At 34.8% G+C, this 20,164-nt stretch overlaps 1 protein-coding gene across 2 annotated transcripts; it reads left to right on the forward strand.

The window, feature by feature from the left end:
* Positions 1–542: 542 nt before the first annotated feature.
* Phlpp (PH domain leucine-rich repeat protein phosphatase) lies at positions 543–19,622 on the forward strand. 2 transcript variants are annotated; one of them, XM_073080603.1, is made up of 7 exons: positions 543–1,077; positions 1,157–1,347; positions 5,074–5,312; positions 14,926–15,037; positions 16,153–16,272; positions 16,852–17,005; positions 17,214–19,622. In XM_073080603.1, exons 1-7 carry the CDS (start codon positions 558–560, stop codon positions 19,565–19,567), a joined length of 3,690 nt encoding a protein of 1,229 aa, XP_072936704.1. In that variant the 5' UTR covers positions 543–557; the 3' UTR covers positions 19,568–19,622. The 2 variants fall into 2 exon arrangements, with proteins under 2 accessions (XP_072936704.1, XP_072936705.1); XM_073080604.1 differs by lacking the exons at positions 543–1,077; positions 1,157–1,347 and adding an exon at positions 3,349–3,900.
* Positions 19,623–20,164: the final 542 nt, after the last annotated feature.

The raw sequence follows: 20,164 nt of genomic DNA on the forward strand, positions 1-20,164 counted from the left end.
ATTAGTTTTGAAGCTACCTTTCGCTACATTTCCCTTTCGGAGTGTTTTGATTACATTTAGTTAATCGTAGCAGTACTCGGTGCCGTGTCTGTCGTAATCTCCATGGCGGTAAGTCTGTTTACGTAAACCATTCATATGGACGTAGGTCCCTCTCGGCGCAGCAGGTGAGTCAGCAGGTGGGGTGGCTGTCGGTGCGGAACCAAGTATAACGTTCGACGCTCCTTTGTCCCATTTCACGTTTAAAAACTCACTGGTACCTTATTGCATTCTGTTGTGCCTTTTTGTACTTAAGTGCAGAATAACAAAAAAATGCGGTAAGCTTGCGGTTTTAAAGTATTTAAAGTATTAACGTTAAATGAAGCTTCAGAAAAAAGTACCATATGTTCGTCATAAGGATATTTAAATTGAATTAGTATTCCGTATTCCCGACTGACCGAGCGACATGTTTCCCACCCCCACTACGGCTCCGACCCAATTGTAATGCAACGGCGAATACGGAGTCCGGCGCGCGGGCATTGCGGCGTCGGCTTCCGCACCTCGCGACCATCTGCGTCGCCATGGTCTGCGACGATGGCCTGCACGCCTCATCGCCTCACGTGCGACGCAAGTCTCTCCGCCGGCTCGCCTCCACTCGCGGCTTCAAACCCTCGCCCAACTACGGATGGATCCGCGTCTTCGATGGACCACATCCTTATGCTGTGGACGCACCGAGCAAACTAGTGAAGGTCTCCTCAGACACGACTGTCGATGATGTAAACAAGAAGCTCGGCTTCGGCGATGAACTTACCCTCTGGATACAGATTGGAGAAGAAAATACTCGTCGATTGGAATTGGATGAACGCCCTTTACAGATACAAGACCAGATTATGAAAAGAATTGGATGGAGATCGGAAGCTAGGAGATTACGCTTGGCGGTCGATCCGGAGATACGACATGCTCTTCGTTGGTGCGCAGGACCTGCGGCGCATTCTGGTGGAGTGCTGCAGTCTGGGACATTATACGTACTTAAGGGTCACGTTTTTCCTCAGTGGAAACCAAGGCTTGCACATGTTGTTGGATCGCGACTTTATACTTTCGGTAAGTAAACTTAAGATGCTGGATATTTTTTTCTTACTTTATCTTTCTTCGTATTTATGGTACCGTCTCTTTTTTCTAGGTGTGTCATGGGAAGTGCTAGAGCTGAGTGGTGGAAATATTGAGTTATGCCCACCTAAAGCCCAGAAGCTGGTTCTCTGCATCAAACCCCGTTGTCAAGGGAACAGTTTGCTTGATGGAGGAGTGAATCATCTGTTTGTCGGATTTAATACTGTTTGGGAGAGAAACATATGGTTCAACTGGCTAAGAGAGGTATGTTTTCCTTTTAATATTTGTTACTTAATTAACTTAAATTAACTTGTTTACTATTATTATTCTGAAACGATTTAATATAGGTACATACCATTATTTGGTTAAATCCTAACATTTCTAACAAATTAAATAGGTACTTAAAATGAATTATATTGACAATCTCGTTAATATAACTCACGCACATATTTAACGTGTTTTGCAGTAGAAAGCTGCAATAGTCTGATTGCATTTTGTATTTAGTTACTGTTATATTCTGCAGTAAAAGTTACTAGTGCATTTTTATCGTTAATACTTAATAGAACTGAACGAATAGATGCAATCTTTTGTAATTTAATATACTTAGCGCCATTGACTCACGTTACCAGTGAACAGGCAGAAAGTGGCCAATTCGGCATTCTATTCCGGTACACTTCGCGAACTAACGAACCGATGGGACAACTGCAAAATGTTAGAAATTGCGCCGGTCAATCAAATTTTTGACGTTTCAATGTGTATTTTTTTCAAATCGCTAGGGCTGTGTTTTTTAAACAATATGGGCCATTTTACTTTTTTCTTATAAAATGTATGAAAGTGGGTTTATATGTTGTGAAGCTATTAAGATTGCAAAAGATGGGCAGTCTCGAGACATATCAAACGTTTAAATCGAATGTTACTGAAGTTTATGGATTAACACCATCGTCGTTACTACAACTTTTTTAGTGCAATCTAAAAACTTTTGCTTATCCACTTCCCTCCTCCTTCTGTGGTATTCTTGAGATACTTTGATGTAGAGTTTAAATAAAAATGAAAAAATAGTGATAAAAATATTTCGTGCTAAGCCGGCGAAGCATTGGTCGCATATAATAGGCAGCAGTGATTATTTATCATAAAAAGTTCATTTTTAGGTTTAGTAATCAATCAATTAATTTCAAAGTAAAGTTTGCTAATATTATAATTTGTAGTTTAATAGGTAGGCAGGATAATTCGAATTCTAATCACGTAACTATTTGTAGTTATTTTAGGAAATCGGTGGTTTCTTAAAAATAGAGCTTTTGTAAAGCAATGATAACATTTGAAGTCCTCACGCATTCACGCATATGTCTACGCGTAGCTAGAAGATGTAAATTTTAATTTTAATTGTAAAATAGTTTTGGTATTCTATTATGTATTTTGCAGTTCGTAGGTACGATGTCTTTAGGAATGCGAATTAAGTGAATTTCATGAAATGTAAATCTTTATACGTATGTATAAAAATAATGAAGACGTCAGTTTATTCTTCGTCTGTTAATACAATCTGATAGATTTAAAAATAATTAAAATTTAATTGCAATTAACGCATAGTAGAGTCACGCAGGTTGCGTTCAACTGAACTCTATGATAAGTATCATATAAAAAGTAAGCGTACGGCGCTAATGACGAATGTGTTGTAAATGTTGGCAGAAATTATTTTCCATGATTTAAAGTGTGTTAATTAGCAATGTGTGCAGCGCCCTGAATGAGTGTCACGGTCGAGATGTCCAGAATGTGAGCTTACTAGTGGGTAAAAAATAGGGGTGCCAAATTTCTTATATGAATCTATGTGTAAGCCTTTTTGTGGTTCGACCCTTCGGTCGACCACAAGCTGCCGCATATATGTATTTCTGCCTAATAGCAGTAGTGTTAAGTGCTGCTGTGTTCTGGATTCAAGGATCAGTACCCTTCTTCTTACTACATCTATATAAGCCTTACTACAACTTATAAAAGAGCCATACTTATCTAAGGCGTTCCAATTTTAAAATTATAAAACATGATCATGACTATCTGTATAATTAAAAATACACATCTGTACAACTTATTATATTCTTTGGTATTTACGCAATTTTTGATAACATTTTAATAGAATTTTCTTTCGGTATTGTACATCCCTAATGGATGATCCGCTGCTTCAGCTGCTCAAGTAAATTCACCTAAAACGGTCGCAGTAATTCAGTAACCATTTACTCCGCTGTGCCGGTTCGTTCCGCGGCTCAGTCTGTGACGGGAGTTTGTTAGTGAGTGACAATAACACCTGTGACTTATACAACACATGCGAAAAACAACGCTGATATCAAATTGTTACGAGCCATAAAGTTCTGTTTCAAAACACGGAGAGTACGCAAAAAGTTATCTAAAACGAACGAAAGAGCTGAACCAAGGCCACCTAAAAGCCATTTATCAAGCAAACATGCTCGTGATCGGAATAATCAAGGCGCAGACAGGAGTTATTTTGTAGTCTTTGGGAATAACAATGGTCGGAAGAGTTCGATGGCCCCATTGCGGTTGCGCTACGGAGCGAGCTTTATATCTAGCTTTATTATTAGAGAAAACGTTTAAACCACTAAATGCCAATGACAAAAAACTAATAAAAAACATCAAAAATATTCCTTGACAATTTAATTATGAGGAGCTTATAGTGTTCTTATAAAGATGATTGTTACGATAGGAAAAAACACAATGGACCAGGAGATTGATAGCTTAGATGTGTTTGTTCAAAACGAGGATGTATTCTTGGATAGCCTCGAGCCTTCAACGATGAAGGATAAATGCGAAATATCGGTAAGCTCTATCGGACATCTGATCACGGAAAACGTACTAAATTCGTATCGAAAGGATATAATTGTCCAAATCGATACGCTGAGTTGCAGAGGTCGTAGCTATAAACTATTTAAACAAATCTTCAACTTTGTATGTAAATTGAGAGCGTAACTTTAAATATGAAAAGCGCCATCTGTTGTCGTCTTCAAGTAATGTAAAGTAACAAGATGTTATTTATGTGTCATCATAATCAACCCACTACTGTCCCAATGCTGGGCAGGAGCTCCTCTCAGAATGAGAAGGTTTATAGTAGGACCTCTCGATCAAGAGGCCGAGTTTCTTAACCATATTAGGCTATCACGGCTTATTTATGTGTACTGTGTAAAATATCTAAGTTAACCTTTTCATGATCGAATCAATATACATATTTACCCAAACAATGCCAATAAGTCAAAATAATACTGATTCATCATAAATCATGACTAGATATTTCCATTCTAACTGATCTACAATTCTTATTAATTGAGCCAATAGAATTGCATCTGTCCGTTTAATAAAACACACACCAATAAGGCTATAAATATATAGTTTATAACTTAGTTAATACGTAATTAAAATTGTTGGGGTTACTAATTATATTGAGAAAAAGCTTTGCCGTACCGTGCTTGTAATTATTATATTCGTTTGTTTTTTTCATGAAATTCAATTGACAACTTAATTCATAAATATAAAGTATTTTGTCAATTCATGATTCAAGTATTTGTGATTCCCATTTATTGGGATTTACAGATGAAAATGCAATAAATGAATCATTAGCAGTGGCGAAATTTAACCATATTGAGACTGAATATTCTAAAGTGTTTCGATTCAAAGATTATTCCATTCAATAAATTAACAGGCGTTCACTGTACAATTATTGATGATAGGCGTAAAATATCCAATTGCAACAAGAAGCAAAAGATAACAAATGTTGTTAGGAATTCCTTTTTATTTGTTTGTAATGGTCTCCACCACAGCGATTTTACCCTTAGAGCTTTAGTGCTTTCGGAACTATATTTTGTGAGGAGAGGTGAATTAAAGTTTGTCCAAAACGTGTATAAAAGGCATTGAGATCCCAAAACAATCATACCACACACCATGGTGTACTAAATATTTATCATTTTATAAACTAATTTTACTTTTCTTTGGTTCCAGGGCACTCAAAGCACGCAGCCTCCAAACGTCTTGGACCTCAGCGGTGGTGGAAGATCCGCACTGGCTGCAGCGCTCACTCAGCACGACTCCAGTGGCTTTGCTGTTCGGGTGCTGCGGATGCGAGGGAACACCCTTCCTGCACTGCCGCTCCAGACCTACACCCTGCAAGCGTTGACTCACCTAGACATCAGTAACAATAGGATTGCTGAGTTGCCTGAACAAATATGCCAGCTTACGCAGTACGTATTTATATTTTTCTCTGTCCGCTTGCATCAATACATTTTATATCTGTAGTTTTTTTTTGCGTAGGGATCTTAAATATTGTCGGGTACAACTTCTGTAAAGTTCCTTGCATGAACATTTACGGGAAGAAAGTATTTTGACACACATTGATTTCAGCGTTAATTCTGGGACGGTTAGACCCATCGACAGATTAAGTCTTAAAAATATACCATCCCTCAGCCTTTTAAGGTCCACTGATGACATAGGCTTTCCTTGATTGGTCCAACCTGTCCAGTACCTTTGAACCTAACGATATCGCTCAGCTCAACTCATTTTACTGAAACGTAGTCATTTTCTCGAGAATCTACCTGTTTCCCTCTATGAATAAGATTCCTATTTGAAGTCGTGATACTGTTCCACATTAACGCTCGTTATTGATAATCAATGTTTTCAATGGAACGAAAATCGAAATTTAATAATTTCTGCCTCCTACGAATTGCCAAATTATGATCATATAATTTAATTTAATGACGATCACAATTTTTAATGTTTTATGTGAGGAATGGGGGGATCCATAATTCACGCACCTCTGATTTTTATGGGCGTATTGGAAAATAAATATCAGTTCCAATAGTGTTAAAAAATAACTTCGTGGGGAAACCTAGTCGCTAGAGAGTTCTTTGAAAAATGTCTCAAAACTGTGGTCTACCAACTCGCACTTGGTCAACGCAGTTCAACTCAGTTTGCGTTAACCCCTTTCCCTTCGAAAGAAGACCTAGTTCAGCAGTTCGACAGTAATGGGTTGATGACGATATATTAATCATATCGTCTGACTTATCACACCCTCTAAAATAGGACGAATCAAGCTTAACATCGATATAATAATTATACATAGTTTAAAAACTATAAACCACGCTAAAATCGCACAAGGAAAATCGTTAATCCTGATTCCTGACGATCCTGATGAGGAGAATGGAATAAAATTGTTAAAATCGTATATTGTCATCGGTTCTTGATAATTGTTCAAAATTTTAAATTAATCGGATTGTTCAAAGTGGGTAAATTCGAGTTCAAAGATTCCGTTACATACATATAACCCAAGCTAATAAAACCGTGGTAAAAAAGATGTGGCTTTTTATTTACCACCATGATCAAATGAAAAATATTTTTATCCATATTATATTGGAAATATCACTTTCTTAGTCGGTAATTTTGCAAAATGAAGATCCTAAAGTAAACAATAAACGCAAAGATGTAGGCAATAATATCCAATAAAAATGAGGAGGATTCGGTGTAATTTCATATGCTACCCTAGCCAAGTGGTGAATATTAGACATAATACATGTTTGAAAACGATATATTATAAAAAAAACTCGCAAATAAGATTTCCTTGCTATTTTTACACCGGTAATTAAAGTCCAATTATTATTAGGAATGTGGTAAATTGCGGAGGTGTGAAATAATTATCAAGCATATGAATATTGTGGCCTAGATGCCACCACAATACGAAATATACACAAAATAATAATATCTAAAACGAGTGATAGCCTAGTGGTTAAGAGACTCGGTCTCTCGATCAAGGAGTCCGAGGTTTAATTCCCAGGCACGCACCTCCGATTTTTCAAAATTAATTACTTGCTTTAAGCAAGTGATAATTAATTTCTAATACGCACGGTGAAGCAAAACATCGTCAGGAAATCAGCATACCTGAGAGATTTATACAAAAAAATCTCAAAGGTATGTGAAGTCTACCAATATGCACTTGGTCAGCGCGGTGGACTATGGCCTAATCCTTATCATTCTAAGAGGAGACCCGTACCCAGCAGTGGGCCAGTAATGGGTTGATGATGATGATGAATAATATCTATAAAAATAAGGCACTTTGATGACACGTCACGTTTTAAAAATAATTGAATTCAAATATTATTTAATCATTATTATTTAATTTATTATTATTGGCATTTAGTTCTTTTAGATGCAATTTCATTGTGTCTTCCAATCTGAATATTTTTTTACAATTATAAATGCACCTGTGTGACGATATTTTGTTATTTTCGAGGATTGACAAGTACACTTTCGACTATGTTCGAAGTTATGTTCGTATAAGACCTTATTTATTTGTCATTGTTTTTTTTTATGAAGGAAAGCTTTGTAATAGTGTGTGATGTTTACTAATCCTCCAAAGTGGTAGCCTAGGACCAAAATCCGACGAATTTGTGACGAGACTCATACTCAGCAGTGGATTAATCGTGGATGATAATTAATTCTCGTTTCACTGACATCTATATTGATTTCTGCTGCTATCAACTAAGGACCAGGTAACATACCTAATAGTCAACAGGAGACAAATATATATTTATCATAACTAGGTCAAATATTCTATTATTTTAAGTAGTTAGATAATAACAACACGTATAGCGCCTGGAGCCAAGGTGGCAAGCGAGCATCGGAGTCCATTACGGGTTATTCTTTAACGCTCCGCCGGTGAAGCGTGGCGTGACTCTTGAAGCATCAGCCTTCGAGCACATGTGTGTGTGTATGTGTGCAAACGATTCGTGCATACGTGAACTATGGGAGGCAAAAAACGAACAATTGAACTGCACTGGTGCTTATTTATATCTTGTTTTGTTAGAATCTTATGTACTATTCGAGTACGGCACGCACGATACTTTGACTATACTATAATAGGAAGTATTGTACATTTTCATACGAGATAGGTAACATATTTTTTTTTACTTTTTAATCGCTACTTTTTACTTAAAAATACTTTTTAATTAAAAAAACGTATTTTAGCGACTGTTTAATGCTGCATAGCGTTTATCGCGTTCACTTATTGCGTGAGTCGTCTGCGACTAGTTTTCGAAAAAAAGTTAATCATCGATAGCCATTGTAAAAAGCTAGTCTGCTGGGATTTCCCCCCAGATTATTACATACCTACCCACATACCTGTTTCTAGAGTTACAATCTGACAACCTAAATCAATTAAAATCTAAATTTAAATTTACATTCTGACAACCTGGTTGATTTTTTACTTTTATAGATGTTACTTGTTTGCATTCGATTCTTTTTAAACGTGATACATTCCAATCTCGCTTTGAATTTTCAACTTTATAATCTGCATCATACCATAATATCAATAGTTTAAGACTGAATGTCATCCCATAAGATGGTGTAACATTGGCAGAGCCACTAATAAGCTTGCGTTTCCGTTGTGTGCCAATTTTTTTAAACGAGTGCCTACGTAGTACGTCTGTATCTACATCGAGGCGTCGGAGCGTGCCGTTACGTTCACTTCGACAAACCCCTGGTTATTAGCGTTAGATTCACTTATTGTTATGCATAGACGTAGTAAATAAATAGATTGGAAAAGCTAATAAGTTTTATGACTGTGCACTCAGTATATATGGTAATACTTCTCCTTTAATCGCTTTGTAGATTGACTTGAACAAGCGCGCCATATCATATGATAAGATTAATACTATATTGACCATTTGACTAACCACGAAGTGTTCGTCTTGCATGTACAGTGTTTGTCGTACATTGTCTTTGACTAATTTTAATTTATTTTTATAAATATAAATTACCTACTCTTTATTGCTTATATTGTGATCCAAATAGCATGCATCTTAACTTAAACTCTACTTTCGTAGAGCGTTAGCGCCAATCCTGATCTATCGACCTTAATGGTGATTTTTTAAATTCCTAAACCCTTTCACCGAAAATTTCCAGAGTGGATAAATTTATTATTACACTTATAAATTTTATTATAATATCAGTTAACGCTATTCTAGATATTTTTGTTAATTTAAATAGACATACTCCCAGGATAGCCCGTAAAATGTAAGATTTGATAACCGGATTATCTAATTATTAATAAGAATATGTTTAACGTAGATCCTATTAACCAAAAGATAATTAGTGCAGGTACAATATATTCAAATATTACGCGAGACATCAGATACATATTATATAATTTTTAATTAAACATTATTCATTGACAATTCTCATGCAAATTAAAACTTTTAATATCAGAGCGGTAGAGAAAGTTGTATAATTTAATTTTTATTATAATGTAACACTAATAATATGACATTTAAGTGAACCACAAGAGTATGCCAACGTAATATAGAAGTAGTAGTATTTATTCTTTTTCTATTATATTTCCATTTTTTGCTTTTGCCTACGGCTTCGCTCGCGGTCATTGATTTTTATTTATCTGTCAGGAACAGTACTTTTTCCGGGATAAAAGGTACCCTATACCTTTTCTCAACCCCTAACAATGTATGTATGTACAAACTTTTATGACAATCGGTTATGTAGTTAAGGCGTGAATTTGTAACAAACAAACAATCTCACATTCCCATTTCATACAAAAATTGTAGAACATAATAATTGTGGAATATAATACAATTGTGGAAACACAATTAAAACTATTTTATAATAGGTGTAATTATATTTCTATAAGTGTTAGATTTATTTACTAATAACATGTTTAGACAGAAAGATTTATGAGTAATGCTTCGTACATGTTGCTAAACACGATGCGATTAACAGTCACCGGAACATCATCATAATCTTCAAATGTAATCAAAAGCTAGCTTCAATCAAACAAACAATTACTCAGATTATATCACACAATAACTATGAATAGAGGGATTGTGGAACCTTACTTTGTTGCTTGGAAGCTTGAAAGAATTACACCTAAGTCAATTTTCAGTGGTTTTTATTAATTATCTATTGATATTTTATGTGCTTTTTTGAATTTACAATCCTTTGTGAGTTTTTATATCTACTATAAGTTAATCATGATGATGAAAATACGTAATTTTTTATACGAAGACAGTCTGTATTTAAAATTCTAACCGTCCTGGTAATAACATTATATTATAATTATCAATATCAATAATTTACATTTAACATCAAACCACGTAAGTACCTTTTTAGATTGTTCATAATATCATCGCAAGTAAGCAAATATTAAGTAATAATAAAAGCGTGTTAAAAACGAATAATTCATTGGCATCACGCGTAAAGCATAAATGCAATCGTTGCAGGGTTGCTAATATTGCAACTTCAATTTCCCCAATATATTACTGAGCATAACAAATACTACCTGTGTTCGATACTTGCGTGATATGACGAAAGCGAAAACAATGAAAGTCTAATGTATTGCAGTGATTCGTTTGATAGAACTACAATGTGTATGTCTGTAACATCAATAGCCTATGTTCATACTTACGTAATTATTCCTGAGACGCGTTATTGCGATTGTCGTTCGTACATAAGGTACAAAATTTTATAGTAGCTCCGATATACCTTATTTATAAATTGGAACCATTCGTGTAATTTCTTATACAAAGTTTCGGATAATCGATGCGACATGCAACCTATGTGACGATTTATTAGGATTTATAGCAATAAAAATTATATTCATCTTTTTTATGCGTATTTATCGACAGAGGATATAATGTGAATGCAATAATGTGAATATAGAATTTATCATTTTATAATTCGGCGATGTATTTTTAATAACGTAATTCACATTAAAATAGCAATATCATTATTGTTTTTATGAAAAAGTGGTAAAAACGCAAGTAAGCAACGCGCCAGTGTGAACAACGGCAGAGTATCGCGGGGGCATTGCGTCTTGCTAAACGCGTGGCCATTCGGCCGTTGAAGACGCAACGACTATCGCCCGCCCGCGGTCAGTCCGACCACATACACACCAAGTGCAACATTGTTACTGGGTTTATTTTTTTAATTAATCGTTATTGACGTACATCGACTTCCTTGATAAGCGCGAAGTGTTATGAAAGTGAGTTATGAGGAAGAAAGTAGTGTGGTCATGACTTTAGTATTGAGTTTACGTTTTACATTTTTTTATTTATATTTTTTTATCCAATTTTATTATTTTGGTAAGTTAGGTTATTTTAATATTAATAACATATTAAAACTGTAGGCGATGGTTGTTTAAGTTTTATAGATTTTTTGTATAATATTTTTATAGTTATACTTTTAATTTTAGTATAATACATACTTTGAGTTAAGTATTTTTAAATTTTGCCTGTAGGTACCCAATGTTTTGCTCACTAGTATTTTAGGGATTTTTTAATTCTTCATTGTAATATATAATACTTAAATAATTTAAAATAGTATAGGTACACCTCATGAACACTAATTGCTAATAAATCATTGTAGGATAGAAATCGTACTAAAAGTCAATCCCACGTGTAGGTATTGCTAAGATCTAAATATACATTAACCACATGTGCATAAATGCATATGTTTTTAGTACATTTGCCGTACAACACTGTAAAACAATTCTTGCTAGCTGGTATGAACCATCGAAGATTCTAATAAGAAATTTCAAGCAACGAAACATTCACGGCATATTGGTATAATTACATAAATTGATATTATATAAACTTTTACACGAATGTTGTTTCAACTTACAATCATGCAAGATGCAGATAGTAAATTATAGTAAATTTAATCCGGTAGAAGATACACAAACATTACATTCTATGTAAGTAGCTTACTAGCCTTCAACTTACAGTGTTTAAAATCTGTCTGCCCGTACTATCCTTATTCGTAGTATCCGTATTTCGGTCAATTATTCTCAAATACTAATGAACAACTGTAAAGTACAAGAATCTTTGTAAATATAACGTTGAATATATGCCTCATCCTCACTTATAAGTAAAAACTTTTAATTTCTTCTGTTACGGTTTACGCACATATAGGCCAAGTATTTACATACACAGCCAATCTCCACAGTGACTATGAAATAGCGAAACGTTATTGTTATTATAAGTCACACTATATTAACTTATGCAATCATATAGAGCAGTGGTCGGCAACCTTTTAGCAGGCAAGGGCCACTCAGTGGCAAAATAAACTAAAGGCGGGCCCCGCACTTGTAATATAAACCCCAGAAGCCGAATATACCTGTACCGAAAAAAATGAAAATGCTCTTCAAATTGTTAAAACATACAGAAATCAATTAAGGTAAAGTCACCTATTTCCGCGGTATTTTCACCAAAACTAGAAAGAGCGTCAGATATTAAGCATTAACTATGGCTTAATAAGGAATTAGATAATTTCATCAGAAGCTTTATTATCGGTACTCGTGAAATAGACTCGACATTTTACGATTAAATATTGATTTAAATGTGTATTTAAAATAAATATGAACCCTAATTCCGATGTAAATGATGTAGTTGGTTCCTAATTCCGAGTACACAAAATAAGGGAGTGAAAGAAATAGAACGACTGCTACATGGTGTATAAAAATAAATGTTATTTATTTAATTTAGTTTCAATTTTGATTTTTTTTTATTTATATTTAAAGAGTAGCTTTATCAAAAGTGTTCTTAGCTATGATTAAAGGGAAGCTGCCGAAATAAAACTATACAGTATAGTTTCTTGACTGGTTAATTTTACTAATGTATATCATGTATTTTTTTTAAACTGCAGCAGATTCGTGTATCTGCAATACAATTTTGGACATTCTTCTTCGTGTACTTTATACTAGGGTTTATTATAGTACACCAGAAATAATAATAATATGGAATATCGTCATCAGGTTTATAGAATTATTTCGTTTTAAGTTATTTAATCAAATGAAAACGTCGTAAAATGTTTCAGTTCTTATTTAAATAGCTATTAAAATCGTATTACAATGTTAATTCTTCATTAATTAGGATTAAGTAAATTACTGATACAAATGATAGATGTGTTCTTAAAAACCGATGAAAACTTTAAACACCCTGTATAGTATTTTGCGGTTATGCCGCGGATTAATGTGCCCATATAACCTAATTCCGATTTATATACATCGGAATAGCGTTTCATAACTAAAAATCACGTTTCCAAATTCCGATTATTAAATAATACTTTTACACAATTTAGAGGCAGAAAGATGCTTTATTGAAATATGTACATAATAATATACAATACTTGTTCAATATTCCATTGCTATCTGAATGAACTTCATTTTCTCTCCTTAGTTGTCCCATAGAAGAAATTAGGAAAGTACATAAATAGGTCATCTTTGATATTATATAATTAGGTGCAGTATAATGCAGTACCTTGGAAAATGATTTCGAAATTAATTGAGTATTAAATTTATCAAATTCGAACCAAGACATGCTTATTCATAAAAACAACTACAAAAATTGAAATTAAAAACAAGTCTATGAAATTGCTATTCCGGAGTATACCTCCGTTTAAGAGACAGCCCAAAATATTTGGCACCTAATGCCGCTGTATTTTTAAACTTATTTTTACTATTATCTGTTAAGAAATAAGCAAAATATTTAAATGTTATCGATTCCATATATAATCAATATAATGTTTTCATCGAGACACTATCCCACACATGCATATTTATTGAAAAAATCACTATTTGAGAAATCGTGTCATTCACGTGCATGAGGCCCAAAATGTATGAAGCATGCGTTTGATGGAGGCACTAATGCAAAACTATGCGATTATTTAAAAAACCATACACATAATACTATTACAATAGCCATATGACAATAAAGTGATAATATATCTATTAAATAACATACCTTTCAGTAAAAATGAGTTCGTAAATAGTTTATAAAAGCCGTTTTTGTAAATACCACGGAATTTGGTGCCAATTTCAGAACCCCTCGGCATTAGGTCACTTTACCTTAGTACACCTAATGTAATTCATTACGATTATAGCTAAAAAAAATATGGAATTTAAATGGAAATCAAAATAAAAGGAAATAAAATTACACAATTATTACTACTAGGTCATTTATTGTTCATTCGCGAGCCGAGTGATGCGCGTTACACACTATTGACAATAGGGTTGTTTGCGGTTCGTTCATGCATTTATTTTGATATTATTAGGACTTATTTACAAAACATTCACGGGCCGCAAATAAGACGTCCGAGGGCCGCATGCGGCCCGCGGGCCGCGCGTTGCCGACCGCCGATATAGAGAATAGCAGATTATACTTCGATTTTGATTCTCTTCAATGAATCGAGCAAGATTCCTTACTTGTTTTGGGTAGAAGACGTAGGAAATTCAGGTATTTCACGGTAAAAAATAATTTGTATTTTTATAATTTGCAACGGAGGCCAGTCAAAATCAAGAAGCAAATAAAGATTAAACTCATATAGACAAGGACACAGGAATTATAGTTTTGTATAGAATAAATATGAAAAACTAATTTATATAGGAAATAAGAGAATTATATAACAAGGAACTTGTAGTAATTCACAAACGCCCAGATTCTAAAACGAAAGTCTATCAATCACTTGTCCAGGGTTCGAACTTACATTATACGTTATGACCATATGTTGTTTTTTTTTAGTTGTAGGAAATTAAAGACATGATTAATTGTATTTGTATATTTCGCGCCAAACTAACTAGTCCGCTCTGAAGTTGTTGCGATCTGGTGTAATCATACAATTTGCGACGCGATTCATTTCTTTATTCAGAGCGGACTAGCAGCTTTGGCGCGGACCATACCTATGTATAAATGTTAATGTAAAAGACACTCTGGAATTATTCAAATGATTGTCTCAAACTGCAGGACAAACAGAAGGCACGTGTGGCGCGGATATCACTGAATAATATCTTATTCATTTCAGATTAGAAGAGCTTCAAGTAAGTGACAACGAGCTCAAGTCCTTAGACAACGTGTTACGTCTCCCCCGCTTACGCATTATCGTGGCGAATCGCAATATGATCGCTAATTTTGGAGTAAGTAAATTTAAATAAGTCATTTTGAACAACGAGAAACTCTACTGCGGAATTAAGTTCATTCATGTTGCATTTAAATTTAAATGTCACATATTTTGAAAAAGAGAAACCCAGCTGCGCAGTCAAGCCAAATAATCGGAAATTAATGCCTCTTCAGTTTTTTAAATTTTGATGTTCACAGAATTACTCATGCTGCCGAGGTAAATTCAATGACACCTCATAATATATGTTAAGATCCAGCCGTCCAGCCGTTTTGGCTGTACAGCATTCCTAATAATAAGTCATTTTCATATATAAATACCATAGTATAACTAGGTAAATACATAAGCTCGGAAAACATTAGGTACCTACTCTCGATCTGGTGCATGTAGGTAAAAAGGAAACTTAAAATTACTTTCTAGGCACCAATTTGTTTATATTTTCTCAAACCTACACAAGAATATAAAAATATAATGTGCGGTCAAGATAGAAGGATGGTGGCACGTAAAAATTAATTTATTGTACGCTCTACATTCTGGTTGCTTCCTTCTAGTCTTTTCTTTTTCTATAACGTTATAAATTCGGTATTATTATGTTCATATACTGATACACCTTCGTTTATATACCTTGAAACATAAATTGATAAAAACTGTTAAACTACAGTCTTCTAAATATAGGCACATAATGCTCTCAAATAAGACAATTGCGTGTAATGCGTAGGTTGTGTAATTAGTTATTATTAAATAAATTGCATAGTTGCATTAATATGTTATGATACTTATACCCGCTGCAAATTAATTTAATGCTTGTTCGAATTTAATGATATGTATTTTTTATAATTTTTACATACTGCATAATATATTTGTAAGGTGGATTAACTTTCCAGCTTTTTCGATGTACATTTGTAATGGTTTTGTATCTTTCAAAAATAAAAACTTACATATTCCATGATGTTTTGCAATATCTGAGACATCTATTTTACTTTCTATAGTTATTTAACTATCTAAAAGAGTGATTGATATCTATCTAAAAGATTGGCAATTTTTGAAAAACGTATTTCTCAGTTGTTTATTGTTCTTCCAAAATGTTTTTTCTTTAGAAGCGCCTCAAACAATTTTAAACTTTAATACTTTCAGTCAACGCACGCAAAACACTTGATTTCTGGCGAAGAAAAACCGGAACACCGGGCGCCCCTCACCAATGTAGACCTTCGGCATAACAAGTTGAAAGGAAGCATCATTCTTGGCAACTACGAAGTGAGTACAAAAGAAGGATTTTGTTACTAACGACTGCGGAAGTATTTCTTTAAAATTAATGAAAACATCCTTCCTGGTTTGTTGTTTTTTTCGCTAGTTATAGTTTCTAAAATCGTGTAGGAAATATCACGGTTTAGAATAGTTGTTATAATATGGCTATAATGCTGTCTGCCAGTAATAATACTGGAAACCTTTCAGTAAGCGAAAGATTTCCTTATTCCTTCATCTTATTATAAATATTAGAAATAGTTTTGTATAAATGATTGATTAATATAAAACTTGTTTTTATGATTATCGGTTCGTGATGGGCAATATTTGAATGAAGGATTAAAGTATTTATACCTATACAACTTATATATATCAAAGAACGCTAAAGATTTGATAGAGTTTACACATACCTATAGACAAAATTATAGAGATCAATTATGTATCGCCGGTAACAATTCGATACGTGATAATGAATTTCTTACTATGTTATGACTTTAAAATAAGCATGTAAACTCAATGCACGTAAGGATGACCCGATTTGGTATATAAGTCATTTTGCCTGTTTATTAAATAGTACCTTTACATTTCCAGCACCTGGTGTCATTGGATATATCCTACAATACAGTAGAAGTACTCGTGGTGTCGGCTCTACGAAGCTTGAGAGAGTTAAACGCAACCCACAATGCCATACAACATCTCGCTCTACACGGCGCTTCTTTGCGAACTCTACGCGTGGCTTATAATCGTAAGTAACTTATATTTTATATGACATTTATTAGAACTTGAACATTTACTTGAACTATAAAAATCTGCCTATACGTAATTTTTAACACAATTTGTCTACTTTACTTTTCTAATATGTCAATACTTTTGTACTTAGTAGAAATCGAAATCGCATTATTGCAGTTGCATCAATCGCAGTGGGTTTAAAATATTTTTTTATCTAATTTCAGAGATGGAGAGCTTAACCACAACAGTACCGCCAATAAACTTAGTGGAGATCGACGTGTCCCACAACAAACTTTCATCGTTACCCCAATGGCTAAGTGGCTGCTCGGATCTCACAACGCTTCACGCAAGCAACAACCATCTTACATCGCTACCAGAACATTTATTCTGCAGCGAACTGTCCAGTCTCAGTAGTCTACATTTGGCGCACAACAAAATATCCAACATACCTTCAATGCCTCGACTAAGATCACCGCTTAAGGAATTACTTTTACACGACAACTGTATCCAGGTCTTACCGGAGAACTTCTTTTCCGTATGCGATAGACTGTGTATCTTAAATCTGTCAAATAATAGACTAAGTCGCTTACCTCGGGTTAGAGGAGCATCACCACATTGCCTACAGCGTCTATATTTAACTGCGAATTGCTTAACTGACGACGTTGTTGACGTGATAATTACTTTCCGAGGATTAAAAATATTACACATTGCATATAATTGCTTAACTAATTTACCAGAAGGTTGCTTCAACTTTTGGCCCAATATTGAAGAACTTGTTATATCAGGAAACGCTCTTGCGAAACTACCAGAGAACTTGCCTCAAATGAATAATATAAGAATCGTTCGCGCTCACTCAAACAAATTACGCGCAGTTCCGATGTTTGCTTGTAGTGCTTCTATAAAAATATTAGATTTCGCCCACAACGAATTAGACAGCGTCGATTTACGGCTTCTTGCCCCGAAACAGTTGAAGTTTTTAGACATATCGTGCAATAAGAAATTACAAGTGGATCCATCGCAGTTCAATGCTTATAAATGTCAACGACCTTTAAGTCTGGTCGACGTTTCAGGCCGCAATGCTCTTCCTTTTCCTCAAAAAACTGGATACCACGAAGAACTTAACGGTGGTACGCCATGGAGTACAGGATTTTCTGAATGTCCAAATAAGACATTGCAATTGTGCTGCTCCCAAATTCGTTTACCCTCTTTTTGCAACAAGGAGGGTCTATTTGCCATTATTGACGGTGAAAGCGATACTGAAGTACCAAAAATATTACAATCTGCTTTACCTGGCCTTCTGTTAGAAGAAAAGTCTATTAAAGAAACCGTCAATGAATACATGAAATACGTTGTTCTTTCAGCGCACAGGGAACTGAAAGAAAAGGGCCAAAGAAAGGGTGCATCTTTAATATTATGTCATTTGTCACCTATAATTACGCCTGAAAATGGATTTGGTCAAAATTCTCGAAAATACAATCTAAAATTAGCAAATGTCGGTAATACTAGAGCAGTTTTAAGTAGAAGGAACGGACCATTAGTTTTAGGTCTTGAAAACAACAAACGCTTAGGATTCTCTACTCAATATCCTAACACGGTTCCAGATCCTGATGTCGTACAGACGGTTATTAAAGAAGATGATGAATTTTTAATTTTAGCGAATGGGAATTTTTGGAACGCTATTAGTGTTGATGATGCTTTATCAGAAGTACGAGAAGAACGTAACCCCGTTCTAGCTGCCAAAAGATTACAAGACCTAGCTCAAAGTTATGGCGTCGAGGATTGCATTTCAATAGTTATTGTACGTTTTGATACAGTTCGGACTGATGTTGATTTACTAATGCGAGAATTACGACAAACAATAGGTACAACCAAATCTGTTTGTAGATCCGATTGCTGCTGTTCACGGTTGGAACCGTGTTGTCATTCAGCTACGCCACCCAAGCCAAGTAGTGACCGTTCTTCTCCGAGCGGGCAAAGTGACCGTCCTCCGAGTGAAGCAATAAGTCATCAACATTACGCAAGCGTGCGGTCACATAACAGAGCTTCAGAAAGAAGGCCACGAGGCGGAGTGGCGCGAGCCATTCGAGTTCGTGTCGAGGAAGACAAGGATGAAAACACCGGGACTGAAGAACTGCCCTCGTCAGAGGAACAATTCAAGTGCTGGGAGTACATGTTAGAGCAGAACACACAAATGTTATTCGATAAGGAATTAGATAACTTATCCAAAGGCATACGGTCAAGTGTCGGTAGTTTAAGAAACGTGAAGGGTCTATCGGGAAGTAGTCCGCAACTTCAAGCCACTGGAAAACAATCTAAGGGCGTACCGTTTCTCTCGAAACATTTTGGTAGTGCCAGGTCCTTCGGAACCACTTTGAAACCAGAATTTCGTTTTGGTTCAGGCCGAGTACCCAGTGGCGGACCGAATGCTGCTTATTTCGGCTCTCTCCAGAGGCTGATGCCCTACCATTTAGAGTACGATTTTGCTGTGATACAAGAAAAAACCGCACATTCTCAAGAATCGCTGGACCTCGAAGGTCGCATGCAACAATACTGGGGAGTGGCCACAACGGAACTTTAATTAACCGTAATTTGTAATTAACAGCCTTGTAAATAAAACTTCCATTACATTAGCATTATATGTGTTATCATTTATTATTCATATACCATTTATCTCTCGACTAGATTTTTTGCACAGAGTTGAATATCACTATGGACTTATGTGAATTACTTAGAACTTAAGCTAATTACATTCATTTTATTTACAATAGAGTGATAATTATAATGATTCATAGTTTTTTAATACGAATTAATAAAATACTCTATTAAATAAACTAACTAAGTACTTAATTATAATAGACATAGGTACACTGGTATCTAAGGTCTATCTACAAATTTTAAATGGAAAATAAGTAACACACTCCATTCCACTCACATGTACAATGATACAAACAGCAGAGATGTAGATTCCTAAAGCGGGTACTTTCATTTTAAAAGTGCCTCTTTAATTATTGAATCTTTTTCGATAATAATAGGGCATTTTTATACAGTAGCAATTTTTAATTCCCGTATTTTTACATAAGATGTTCCAATTTTGTTGTCAAAGGTATTGGCCACGTAAGGCTAACCGCCCATTGGATGTACTCACTGAATCACTGGAGGAATTGGTAGCTTAAGC

Source organism: Epargyreus clarus, unplaced genomic scaffold (genome assembly GCF_041222505.1).
Source record: "Epargyreus clarus isolate Ecla_fem2 unplaced genomic scaffold, WU_Ecla_fem_2.2 ptg000015l, whole genome shotgun sequence".
Taxonomy (NCBI): Eukaryota; Metazoa; Arthropoda; class Insecta; order Lepidoptera; family Hesperiidae; genus Epargyreus; species Epargyreus clarus.

Excerpts from the sequence above, each read along its gene's own strand:
- Phlpp (XM_073080603.1), top strand. The coding sequence starts at position 558 with ATGGTCTGCGACGATGGCCTGCACGCCTCATCGCCTCACGTGCGACGC. Across the intron at positions 16,273-16,851 it reads TCATTCTTGGCAACTACGAA|CACCTGGTGTCATTGGATAT; the intron begins GTGAGTACAAAA and ends TTACATTTCCAG. Across the intron at positions 17,006-17,213 it reads TCTACGCGTGGCTTATAATC|AGATGGAGAGCTTAACCACA; the intron begins GTAAGTAACTTA and ends ATCTAATTTCAG.